General features: G+C 48.1%; 1 protein-coding gene across 1 annotated transcript in view; it reads left to right on the forward strand.

Moving 5' to 3' along the window:
- Positions 1–4,122: 4,122 nt before the first annotated feature.
- KCTD16 (potassium channel tetramerization domain containing 16) overlaps positions 4,123–13,723 on the forward strand; it is a 67,515-nt gene continuing 57,914 nt past the window's right edge. Inside the window, exon 1 of the mRNA XM_086759204.1 lies at positions 4,123–4,973. Within this exon, the coding sequence (XP_086615330.1) occupies positions 4,142–4,973 (832 nt within the window). The 5' untranslated portion in view covers positions 4,123–4,141. The remainder of the gene's footprint in view (positions 4,974–13,723) is intronic.

A 13,723-nucleotide genomic window follows, 5' to 3' on the forward strand; every position in this document is an offset into this window, starting at 1 on the left:
TAGCTTGTGTATTCCCACTGCAAGATGTAAGGTTACACGTGTACGTACCATTGCTACTACAGACCTAGCTGAATACTACCCTTTCTTTCTAACATTCATTACCGCTTCTTTTAAGACACCTACCTCTTTTTAGCACCCACAGAACTTGGTGAAGTCAGTTGTCCCATGATTTCCTGAAAGCACAAATGCTAATTTAGCACTTTGTCATAAGGAGTGACCTCAAACCTGTGAATGATGTCACAGCGTTAGTGTATCGGGTTTAAGCAGAGCTCTGCTCTGACTTTGGGAACATCCACTTTAAGCTCAGGCTAAATTTCCCCCTAGCTGTATTGAAGGTTACGTAGGCATCTGTTAAAAGTGGAACATGCTTCATCATCCTCCCTTTGATAGATGCTGCTTTTCTTTTCCATCAGAGAACTCTAGCTGCTCATCAAATGAGCTGTGCTGGTTCTGCAGCTGAATAGGTAAGAACCTTTGTGTGGCCCTGACACATATTTTACATTTAGGTCACCCATGTGTTCGGCCCAGATTTTCAAGTTTCACTCTTCTCAGGCTGCATTTTGATGGGTTTGGTCAATGGCTTGTATTGAACAGGGAAGCATTGTGTGATGCTTTTACTACTGAAGTCATTTCATCAAAGGAAATTATATTATGTTACAGTGAAATGATTGGAACATCCTGTGTAAAGAAATGAAAGCAAGAGTTGAATTTCTTTCATTTATTATTTGAAAAGTGCAAACGCATTTCTAAAGCTGTTGTGATTAAAATTCTAAGGTTTTTGTTCTTTTCAAAGGGCAATTCTGATTATAATTTTCCAAAAGACTTAGAGCTTAAATATCTCTGTATTCTCTAATCACAGGTAACTGTGTCAGAATGCTTCACAGAAGCTTGTCAGGAATCACAATTTTTGGTAAGGCTCTCTTATCACCGTGCCATTCCCTAAGCGCCTGCACATCAGACTTATTGTGTTGTCTCCACTCAGCCCCAGAAGTTCTGGCCAGGTGATCTTCATCCCCCTGCCTTGCTGACTTGGATCTTAATCATACTGCATGACCACAAATGGCTGCCGCGCTTGTTTGAACAAGGTCAACTTTTACTGTGCAGAGTGAATTGATTCATCAAGCCCTGCCAATATGACATCACTGGCTTTATGAAAATTGATTTTAAAATTATTACAGCATACTAACTAACATTAATAACTAAAGTATTTGAAAAAGCTGATGCAATTCTCCTCGTTTGAACAGGGGCAGCGCTAATGAGCTTAAATCCCAAAGGAAGCTAGCGTTTCATCCGAGCAGTCACAGAGATGTTAAAGCCCATATGCATTCACTGTACCAGACTCTTACAAAAGTAATGAAGACAGCTAAGTTAACACATTCTCACATCACACCGTTAAATCCTCCTTGTAGGAGTTACAGAGCACTTGGCAAGTACTTCTTCAGCTGCTCTGCCGGAACTGCAAGGAAGATGCACAGTACCTTGTCTTTTCTCTTTCCGAGGTACAACAAGCAGTTCTGTAGTAGTACCAGATTCTGTTGGTTTGAAAATTAGAAATCAGATCCAGAAGTAGGAGACAGAACCTTGTCTCAGGAGCCCAGCAGTTGCTTCAGAAAAAAAAATGAATTGATTAAGGTGAAAATCGAGGGTTTGATTAACTGTTCAACTCTCAGGTTTGAATTAGAAAAGTCTGTAAGTATACAGATTAATGATTTTCTGCCTTAGCCTTGAAAATTGTACTTTTAACATTAGCATGTTAGCTTTTTTTTAATTTTTTTTTTTAAGTATTGCCATGTTTTCAGAAGAATCTCAGTGAAGTACCCACAACTTAAGTGCAGCCAGGAAAAAAAAACTGCACATGGTAACTTCCTCAGACAAAATTTCACTCCAAAGCTTCCCCTCCAGGTTTTGGTTAATGTTGGAGTAAAAGGATTTATTTTACCGTACGCTTATCCTTCTGAGTAGCCTGTTTTGCCCAGAACTGATGTGTGCCAGGCACAAAGCCGGACTTCCCTGTTACCGTCGCATGACCAGCGGTGAAATCGCTGGTGTGTGCGTATTGCGATTCGGTGAGCTGTTGAAGCAGCTTCACCGCTTAATTTCAGCGGATGCTTTGTGCCGAGTTATTTAAGCTGAGGCTGAGCGGAGCGGGCCGGGAGGGGGTCCGATTGAGCAGCCCGGAGCCCACATCCCGCCGCGGCAGCAGGCTGCACCCCAGACCCCCTTTCCCCGGTGCCGTTGGGCTCCCCTGGTCCCGCAGCGCTTGACCCGCCGAGCGCGGCCGGGCCCCTCCTGCGCGATCACCGCCGCGGACGCGAGGTGGCGGTGCCGGCGCGCGCACGGCGCGGGGCGGGCGCGGAGCCGCGGCTCCCGCACTCCCCTCCCGCCCGTTAAAGACCCGGCACATGCAGCCGGTGCGGGACCGCTCCCGCCACGCCGAGCCTCCTTCGGGGTCCCTCCTCGTCCCTCCTGCAGGGGCGGCGGTGGCGGGTCACCTTGGTGCTGGCTCCTGCCCTTTCTGGGTCGCAGCCGGGGAGATGAGGAGTGCCCGCAGCGCGATAAAATCCCGGTCCTGCCTGAAAGCCACGGGCGTGGGTGCCGGCAGCCCCCACCCGCCGGGCGCTCGCACCCCGCCCGCCTGCGTCGCCGGCTGAAGGCAGCGCGCGGAGCCGGGAAAGGCACGTTTCGGCGGCGGGCGGGCAGGGGTCGGGCGCTGCCGGCTGCGGGGGGGACGGAGAGGAACGGAGCGGGGAGGAACTTCACCCCAACTCCGGCGGAGCGGGACGCAGCGCGTCCCCAACCCCCGGCAGCGGCCCGGGCCCGGCGCTGTCCGCGGTGCTGCCGCTGTCCGCGGTGCTGCCGCTGTCCGCGGTGCTGCCGCTGTCCGCGGCGCTGTCCCGGCCCCAGCGCGGGGCGCGGGCGCCCACCCCAGCCCGACTCCTTTAAGATGATGCAATCGGCATCGCCCTCCGCGCTCCCCTCCCCGCGCCGCTGAGCAGAGCCGCGCAGCGCGGCGCAGGGACGCGGGAGCGGCCCCACGGCCCGGCCCGGCGCAGCGGGGCGGAGCGGAACGGGGCGGCCCCGCAGCGGCCCGGCCCCGGCGAGGAGATGGGCGAGCCGTCGGCCGCGCTGCCCGGGTGGCTGCCGCCGCGGGAGCCGCCGGAGCCCGCCTGCCCTTAGCACAGGCTGCGGGCTTTCTGCAAGTCATCTGAGCCAGCCGAAAGGCGCACCCCGCGCTGCCCCTGCCCCGCTCTCACAGAGCCCACTCGGATTTACTCGGGGTTTTTTTTTGTTGTGTTTTTGCTTTTTTTTTATTTTTTTTTTTTTTCCTTCTCCCCCATCGTGCTGTATGTATTGGTTTCCCTCGTCACCTGCCATGGTTAACTTTCCTGTGACTCGGTTTAACTCTTGAGACCTAGATGGATGTTGCTAGGAGCACTTTTCTTGCCTTTTCTGTCCCTCACTGGGATCGGATTTCATACTAACTGGACTCTGTGTGCCTGTATGTGTGTTCTGAGTGTCTTGAGATTTTGCTTTCCTTTACAAGAGCTATGCATTAATTGTAACCAAGGTAAGACTCACTGTTCTTGTTCCCTCATGTGCATGTCTAAATTAGATGTTTCTTTAAAAATGAAGTACGTATTTTCTTTTAAACAGTGGAGTCATATGTAGTCCGTCCACTTGTGAAAAAGAAGCATAGAACTTGCAAAAAAAATAATAGACCTATTTAGCAACAGATCTAGCTTGGCTTTCTCAACTGATCTGCTTTTTTTTTCTGTTGCAGCTTCTGTTATGCTTAAAAGAATAATATGTGTCTTATTTTGTTTTCCCTTTTGGCAGACCTGTGAATGACCATAGGCTTGGCTTGACCTTGATTTTGATGGCTTTGTTGGAAGATCTAATGATGTGATTACATTTGTGAAGTGATTGCTCTCCAGCCTCTATGGCTTAGGGTAGAAGCCACTTCTGCCACACTGTCACTCATGGACAATTCAGATTTTTTTTAAACAAACCTTTTGACTATTTTTTTTTTCTCAGTTCCCCTTTCCCCCCTGTTTCTCCTTAATATTGGGAGCCTTATTCTGCACTTTGATGTGATTGATAGTCCTGCTGCTTTGTGCTGCTGATTTCTGTTTAAAGTACCATGGCTCTAAGTGGCAACTGCAGGACCTACCTTCCTCCTCGAGAGCAGGGGACCGGGCTGCACTCCTTCCCGGAGGTAGTGGAACTAAACGTGGGTGGCCAGGTTTACTTCACTCGCCACTCCACCTTGGTTGGCACCCCTCACTCCCTGCTGTGGAAAATGTTCACCCCAAAGAGAGACACAGCCAATGATCTGGCTAAGGACTCCAAGGGAAGATTCTTCATCGACAGAGATGGTTTCCTGTTCCGCTATATTCTGGACTATCTCAGGGACAAGCAAGTGGTTCTGCCTGACCACTTCCCAGAGAAGGGAAGGCTGAAGAGGGAGGCTGAGTACTTCCAGCTCCCGGACCTGGTCAAACTCCTGACTCCCGATGACAACAAGCAAAGCCCCGATGATTACTGCCACAGTGACTATGAAGAGGTCTCGCAAGGCAGTGACACGAGAATATGTGCACCCTCATCACTCTTACCGCCTGATCGGAAGTGGGGATTCATTACCATCGGGTACCGGGGGTCGTGCACTATTGGCAGGGAGAGCCAAGCTGATGCCAAATTCAGGAGGGTCCCAAGGATTTTGGTTTGTGGAAGGATTGCTCTGGTCAAAGAGGTCTTTGGAGAAAGTTTGAATGAAAGCAGAGACCCAGACAGGGCTCCTGAAAGGTACACCTCCAGGTTTTATCTCAAGTTCAAGCACCTGGAGAGGGCTTTCGACATGTTGTCTGAGTGTGGATTCCACATGGTGGCCTGTAACTCCTCGGTGACGGCTTCCTTTGTCAACCAGTACACAGACGACAAGGTCTGGTCCAGCTACACCGAATATGTCTTCTACCGTAAGTACAAGATATTTCTGAGGGAAATGTAACTACCTGTTTTAAACTGCTCTCTTCTGCTGACTGTACAATTCTCAAAGCACAAAGAGTGCAAATTTCCTTGTGTCCGCTGCGGACTGAGGCTTTATTTAGATCTGGAGGGATGCGCTTCAATTTAAGCTTTCGAAATGTAAAGCAAGGCTGAACGGAATGGCTTGGTCCTGGCTAGGGGGCAGCACAGACTGCCAAAAGCAGCCCATCCCTGAGGCTGAGGGACGCTGCTGGCTCCGGCTGTGTAGATCAGCCATCTGACTGCCTTCCATGCTTCCCCAGTACGCGTGGGATGCAATACAAGCCTTGCAAACACACTGCAGATTTAATTACAGAAAAATCTTCAAATGGGATTCAATTTACAAAGGTAATAGCTGCTTGACAATAGTCAAGCACAGTCAACCAAGCCATCTGTCAACAAACCTGACACACTTCCACACAGGGCAGGGAAAGCAAAATCCCGGCCCCCTGGCTGCTTTTCAGCAGGAGACCTTCTCGGAGCCAGCTGCTGTGCTCTGAAATGAGGGCTCAGAGCAGAGAAAGGCAAGTTGCTGTGCCTTGTTATGCAACATGCCTACCGAAAACAAACTGTCCTCACCATGTATCTGCCCTGCTTACCCAATCACATCAGATCACATACTGCTGTGGTAATTTTAGCTGATGGCTCTAGCAGGCTCGTTAACTTTCTAAGCTGATATTCAGGTAGAGGCACTGTTACCAATGGTAACATGAGGGTAATTTTGATTCTATAATTCTGTATCAGAAAATTATTCCACAACTGCCGTGCTTAAATATTTGAGAGGTTCGTGAGGCTGTTTTCTTCCATTTTCATTTCAAGAGGGTGAAGGATGGAACATTTCCCTGTTCCATTTGTGGAATGGGCTTTAGCCAGCTGCTGCTGTGGACAGCGGGGTTAGGGAAGGATCACGCTTTGCGGGCAGACCTGCTGCGCGGAATGCGGCACTCACTGTTAGCAGGCTCCGTACCGTGAGAGCTGACAAAAGTTTGAGATGAAAGATGTACGAGGAAGTGAACAGTAAGTGTGTGATACTGGATTCAGCGCCATCTACTCGTGTCTCAGCTCAACAGGCAGCATAATCTGCTTATGTAATGATGCTTAAGTTAGCGTCCTGAAAAGCCATCTGTATTTTCTATGTGCATAGATTTACTTAAAATTAGTTTTCTAGCTGGATTTCTTAGCAAAATGGCTCTAAGGTCATGGATCCGCTTATATTCCAACGGATGATTTCTATTATTAGGCTTCTTGTGTTTGAAATCATAGTGTCTTGAACAAGTTATAGGAGGAGAATTAATGTAGTTAAAGGAATGGATTCAAATAAATTGTGTTCGCATTTTATTTAAAATATGGAAAAAGTCTAAGTTCTTCATAGGCACAATGGTTTGCTAATTGAAGAGAGGATGAAGGCAGGTTTTGCAAGAATGGACAAACACAGACTCCTGATTTTCATATTACTCAGGTTTTTACCTTCAAGGAACTACAGCTAGGGTTAGGTAGCGAGACAAGAGGCATCTTACAAATTTTGGAGAGTGCAAGTCTATAGTGGGTGTCACAAAATCTTCTCTCACCAGTGCGGGGAAAGCCCAATCCAGCTAAAGTTCCTGGGAAGACTTTTATCCAGTTCAACAGGCTTTGCATTGGGCTTCTGTCAGTTTTGTGGGGTTTGACACCGATACAGCTCAGAGATGGATTTTTCACAGGGCTCTTCCCTGGGTAAAAGCTAAAGCAATGACCGCGATGCCAGATCACTCTCTTTTATCTCGATCCAAATAGGTCTGTCCCACTCTGTGCCATTCGCTGCTTGCTGCGGTAGAGCCGCTGGTGAGCTGCGGAGGTTCTGCGGCCACGTGCCTGGGGTCTGGCTGCGGTCAGCCAGTCTGAGAGCAGGCACAGGATCTACAGAATCCACCTGGAGCCAGAGAAACCCCTGTCCAAACCTCCCAAAGTCATTTCACTTGAAACTTTGAGGGCCAATACAATTGACATCTGGCTTTCTAGCGGAACATTACAACTTCTCTGCAGCTGCTTAGCCATAATTATTTAATTAGAAGCTGCCAACTGTGTCTATGTAAGCACTAACTCATCAGGCTGTTGTGATCAGGTTGATGGGCCTAAACACGGGAGGTGCCTGATACAACTGGCTGGGCAGAGGCAGAGCGGGCAGAGCAGAGCCCGAGAGTGGCTCCTGCTGCTACGTGGCTGGGGGACTCTTCAGAGCAGGGAGAGGGTGATTGTTTCCAGAGGACAAAGAATAGAGGGAGGAACATCCTTTTGATACACCAAAATCATTGTACGCTCCAAATACTGCTCAGAAGGCAAATGCCTGCGGTTGGCACGAAGATAAAGAGCATTCTTCATGTGCAAATCCTTTTGAAAGCAGATCAGATGGACTGAGGGGGGTGTGAACTGTGCAGCTACTCACATGGGTACAGTGTGTGCTCTCAACAAAACTGCACAATTAATATTGCATGACATTTTCTCCCTTTGTTCAAATTTAGGTGCTATTAAGGTTAATGGGAGATTCATGTTTTCTGTGGAGGAGGTTTTCTCGAAATGCAGGGCACGCAGAAAGCGTCCAGTACAGCAAACTTGCAGCTGTTTTGCTGAGTGGGTGGCAAGATGGGCTGCAGAGCCAGCACTCAGGATGACGGTGCAGTCCTCAGAGTGCAGCTGGGCTCCGCTCCAGCTTCAAATAGGCCGATGCAAAGGAGGGTCTGGAGCCAGGCTGCGTTGCTACATTCGAGCCGTAATTAAGCAGTTCTTTGAAACGCAGCTCCTGCGCAGTGGGCAGGCAGGAGTCACAGCCCAGCTCCTGCTCACAGGTGGAGATGAGTTAAGAATGTGAGGTTCTGCCCATGCATTTTCTTTCTCTTCAGTTTCTCTTATGTCAAAGAAGTTCACTGGAAGTTTATAGTGGCTAAGGTTGGATTTCTTGGCTTGAATAATTTTGTGGGTTTTTTTTTTCCCCCTCTGGTTATTTTGATGATCTTGAAGTCAAACCTCGTCTCCAAACACTCTCATTTTTGAAGAGGGTGACAGCCTGTGCTTGGATCTTCAATTTTAAATGTTTTCAACCTTTACGAGAGGATGAATCAAAAATGTGCACTTGAACATCTGGTAAACGTGGTGGTGGGGGCGGGGGTGTTACAGCATATGGGCTGGCTCAGCCTTTTGTAGCCTGGCCCCATTCCTGACTTCGCAGCAGCAGCAGCACACTCTTTCCCCACCGCCCAGAACCTACCAACCAGCTCTTCCTGCCTGGTTCCAAACTTGCGGCATCGCCAGGACTGTGGGTGACAGTCCTGCACATGGATGTTGCGATTGCCAGAAGAGCAAAATAACAGGTTGGACTCGGAGAAGGCTTGAGCTTCAGACAGCAAGTCAGCAGCGTGGCAGGCTGCATGCATGCGTCTGCGGAGCGGCTAGGAACCGAGTGACATGGCACTGGGATGGGACGGGACAGGGAGAAACTGCATGTTGCTATTGCCCCCAAGCCCCCTGATGTCACGTCCCTTCTCTCTCTGCTTGTCAGTGGCTGAGGCTGCAATAGGCTCTCAGAACAGTTCACAGTACAGAGGGGAGATCTTGACCCTAATATATCACGCCAAACCCCCTTCTTTTACCCTCACGGCCCCCTGCACAGCTGGGTAGCACCAATAAGGAGCGCGGTTGGCACTGCAACAAGCAGGTTGCCCTCTGCTCAGCTGGAGCAATAAAGTGGGAGGAGAGGAGAGGTACTAGGCAAAAAGGAACAAATATAGAAGAAGTACAGATGGAGGAAAAAGAGAGAAAATTCACACACAATCTGGAGAAGAAACTAGGGAAAAGATGGGGGTACTGGCAACCACACCGAGACACGGTGAGGGAGAATGTTAGATATGTCAACCCTTCAGCTTCACCCAAATGTTTTCCCGCAACAAGCAGGTGGAGAGGGGTTGGCAAATGCTCCTTCAAGTTCGCTAGCAGAAAAGAATATGGGGATTTAGACAGACGACTGTCCCTGCCCTTCCTGAGGCTGTGTTTCACAGTCTGAGCAAGCATGAGAAAATCAGGACAATGGTCTAATTTGCTTAAGACTTGCCTTGCACCAGCTACTTCCCATCTGCACACACAGAGCAGCTCAAGCACCTGCAGATGTTCAAAGGAAACTGTGAGATGTTCCTGGCACTGTAGCTCTGAAGGACAAAAAATTATTACCAAAGCTCTTGCTCCTGAAGGACATGTGCGGCCTCTGCTCGCTCTAGGGACTTTTGTAAGTTTTGGCCTTCTCACCTTACCCTTTCAAGAAGATGCTGGGTGGGTGTGCTTTTCACTTGCTGGTAGGAGGCTGGTGTGCAGAGATGTCTGTGAAGTAGGTGTCAGATTAGCCTGGCATAAATAGATGACTCCTCTGGGGTGGAGCTGTGCGGGACGGAAGAGAAATGCCAGTGGTGCCCCTGCGAATGCGCTCCGATGGCCATTCATGGACATGGATCTCTGGGATATTCCTGGTGTCCTTTATACAAGATGATCCACCTGGGATTAGCGCGGCTAGCTGCGGCCCGTCGCTGTGTACGTTAACAGAGCCAAAAGATCCCACACCGATGTACCTGTCCCTGACTCATAGACGGGTGGTGTGGTAGGAATCTGACTAACAAACTGATGCCTTGGCACAGTGACACCCGCAGCTGTGCTGTCAAACGGGTTAGGCGGGGAAGAGGAGTAGCACCCCTCTTTTCAAACTGATGCTCTCATGTGTTCTAGTACTTGGTTCTGTCTGGTTTTAAATCAGCAAAGATCAAAATGACCACAAGGTAACAAAATAAAGTCTAATCCACTGAGTAATGCAGCTTCCTTTCCTGTTGACAGGAGACGTTTCTGTTTCCAGGTAATTATTGTCATTATCCGTGAATCTAGTCCATCCTGCCAAACAAAATTCTCTCTCACAAGGACGCTCGTCTGCAGGTGGTGGGGCTGCGATCAGCCAATTCTGCCAGCGTATTCATGTCAGAAGGACCTTGCTCCTAGCTTTTTTGGTCAGAGTTGAGTGACAGATGATTTTTTCCTAGTTTGTCACAGTAGACTGAAGATCCTGCAGTTTTTGATTAGATTTATTCCATAGATGAAAAATGCTATTATTTATTGGAAACCGATAGTGTCAGATCTGATTGTTAGACTAGTCTAGGAGTCTCCAGCTCAATGGATAACTGATGCAAAACTTGGTTAAAACGTTGGTTGGATATAAGACTCTGAGTTCATTCTAACAACGTATGGATAGTGATGTTCAGCAACCAGCAAGGCTTTTGGGTACTGGCCTTTGTCTCTACCCAGTATTCATGGCATGGCTGGTTATTTCCTAGCCCTTTGGCTATGATCTTCATTGCCCTGAGTGTTTGAGATGAATGTTTACCATGATTTTACAGATGTGTTGCCTTGCTGCTCCAAAATACCACCTGGCAATACAAATCCTCCCTCTGTCACAACCCCTGTGCAGCAGCGAGGCAGATTTCCTGCCGAGGAAAATCCTTACCCCTCTGTCCCACATCTGGTGGTCCCTGCGGCAGCAGGGGTTTGTGTGCTCAGGAGATAAAATCTGCACTGCCTGAGGAGATCATTGTGTGGGTTCTGATCTGGTGTTGGCATCTGCCCTCTCTTTCCGAGCTGTCAGGAGAGCTGCGTGTGCTTCGTGCGGTGCGGGGGTCGGGGAGGCAATGGAAACCTTCGCACAGGGTTCAGTGCAGTGAGGGCCTGGCCGCGGGCACAGGCTGCTTCGCGTCCCCGCTGCGCCCGGCCACCACCTCTGCTGCCGCGGGACCAACAGGTATGGGCTGGAGGCAGACCCTCACCTGTGAAGCCTGCGCTGCCGCTGCTGTTGCTCTGAGATCCAGAAAGAGACGGTAATGACTAAAGGATTAACCAAGGAGGGCTGGCATTTAGGGAAAAAAAAATCAATGTATTTTAAACTGCAGTCTTGAGCTGGATGGTTTCCAGGAACAGCATGCATGAGGTCCCACAGCGCTGTTTTAGTAGACTGACTGATCAGAGCAGGGCTTTGCTGTAATAAAAGTAGCAGTGTACCTGTGAGATATTCCCCCTGGTGTCCTGGGGAGGCGTGGAAACAGGGAATGCCCGGTCTGCTGCTCTGGAATGGCAGGATCCCAGGTGGCAGTGACCCGCTGTCCCTGGGCTGCTCTCTGAGCGGTGGAGTGGCTCCCACCAGCCGGTTTTCTGCAGCTTTGTTCAGTCTGATGAGGTCTGGCCTTTCTCAAAATTTGCTGAAATGTAGTTCTGGTTCTTATGGAAACAAAATCCGGAAGAGCAAAGGAGTGTAAATAAGAAAATGTAACACAGATATTTGCCATTCAATGAATATCAGCAACATATTGTATACACACACAAACACTTCCTTGCAGCAGGTTGGTTGGTTGTTTTTTTTTCCAGCCATCCTGGATTTGTTTAAATTTGTAACCGCAACATTTTCTCAGCTTCTTCCCCTTTTTTTCAGCTCTTCAAGTTCAAGGCTAACATACAGTAAATATGGAGAGATGAAGCAAAATCTAAATTACATCTTTGCAAAGGGCAAGAGTAGCCTGTTATGAAACTTGCTCAGAACGGTATTTTCTGTAAAGGAAGAAAATAGAATGAAGTGAGTTAGACTTGGTGGAATTGCTTAAATTGTCACTAAAGCGTAACGGTGAATGAGTCGGCCAGACCAAATAACCCCGCCGGAGTGATTTCACCCTGCTCCTTTCAGAAGACGTGCTCCAGTTAATACAGGAGCACAATAAAACAGTGCTGCCATTACGATGCCTCCTGATGTTAACCCACGTGCTTAAGGAACAGTGGAACTCGAGCTTCAGATCTGATGATGGAGGGGGGCATGCTGTTTTGGCGATTCCGGAGGTGCTGAACGCCTGCAATGCCTCTTAAGAGTCCGTAAGGGTTCAGCTCTGAACGCAAATGTGTAGTAGAAACGCTTAGTGCATGAGATAGCATCGCCCTCGGTCCAGCGTAGGCGGCCGGTGTTTATTTCTGTGCTGATGACCCTTACTAAGGCCCTCCTAGGAACTCTGGACTTTTGGAACGAATGTCCTCTGGTTTTATCCGTGCTAGTAGCATCTGGGTAAATGCAATAGAGACGAAACAGCAGTATTCTGGCACCAGAGTACTGTGTAGGCTGTTTTCCTTAGTTTTCCCGAATTAGCTTGTTAGATTAGTTTTAGAACAACATTTAAAGAAAGTGAGAAGTCTAGACTTGTGAGAACACTTTTTACATTTCAGTAGCTGAGTGTAAGCAGAGCATTGTTGAAATACCGTAGCTGTAAACTGTTCAATTAGACTGGGATCCTGTTGAGCGCTTCCCATTGACCATCAGTCAAGTCCAGCGCCCTTCCATCCGCGAGCTGGCGCTGGTGTGAGCACTCTGCTGCTGTTATAACCGGCTGGGCTTGGGAAGCTGCTTCATCAATCACTAGTGGTACAAATTTTCCAGTGCTGCTTCTGAATCTACTAAGAAAGTAATTAGCAATTTGTAGGAGCTCATTGATTATCTGCTAAGGCAGCTAAAAAATTCCTCTACTGAAAATATAGTGAAGAGAACTGTGGCCTGGAGTTCGTTGGAAAAAGACTACAACATTGTAAACTCCTTAATTTCAAAGAGGAGAATGAACCCGAGTTCTGGTGTGTGTTGCTAGAAGAGCGGAATTGTGTCAGAGGGAGCAGCAGCCAGAGGGATGCTCTCATCCTCGCTCTGAGCTCAGACCGCGGGTGGGGATGGAGACCCGGTGCTGCTCTCTGGGCCTTAGTCTTTGGCCAGAGCCTGAAAGCCAAATTTAAAGAAAAAATTCTCTCTCTGCGTATTTTGGAGGAGACTTATTTCAAGACTTCAGGTTGAATTTCCATCAAACTGAATCAGAGTATATTTTTACACCAGAATTAAATCAAGCTGAAATAGAACCCAGTGGAACATGCTGATTTTGACTGAATTTTGCACTTTAAATATTCTGAAAGCCAAGATCTCGGAGCAGAACTTGAGTGAGCAAAAAGTATGGCATCAGAGAGCCTGAAAAAAAATGTTTGTTTGGGTTGCTACAAAGGGAATTTTACTGAATTTTTCTCAGCTCAGAGTTTTCACTGGTAGTGCGGGAAACTCAGTGTTTGGTTACACAGAGGAGCAGAAGGATTGCAGAGGCTGATCCCGAGACTGGGAAGTGAAGAGGGCTTTTTGTGAATTTACTGTTTGCATGCTCAGATGAAAATGGGATTACTGATTATCAGTTAAACTAAATACAGCATCTGTATCCATAATGGACGCTTTCACACAGAATTTTAACAGTTTTCTCTTGCAGAGTTGTTGTTAGTGCGGTGTCCTATGGCAGATGAGCGTAGGCTGGGCACCAGATCACCGAAGATCTAAAACCTCCTTGCTTATAACATACAAAAATCAATAAGAAGGAATTCGATAAATTGCTGATTATTTTATAAGTATGTTGGCTTTGTTTTTCTTTGGTTCACTCTCTTAGTTTTTAGGTGATCATCAAAGTCAGTGCGGGGAGCAGGTCCTTGAGAGGGTGCCTGCTTCTTTTTTTATTTGGTACCATGTTGCAGAATAATTGTGTAGGAAAAAAATTACCACTGTCTTCTTGCAGAATTAAAGAGGGAGTTCCGAATTAATGGCCCAGTAGTGGTCAGTGGTAATATAATGTTAATGCATAAATAATAC

The sequence above is a fragment of the Chlamydotis macqueenii genome, chromosome 14 (genome assembly GCF_036417535.1).
Source record: "Chlamydotis macqueenii isolate bChlMac1 chromosome 14, bChlMac1.mat, whole genome shotgun sequence".
NCBI lineage: Eukaryota > Metazoa > Chordata > Aves > Otidiformes > Otididae > Chlamydotis > Chlamydotis macqueenii.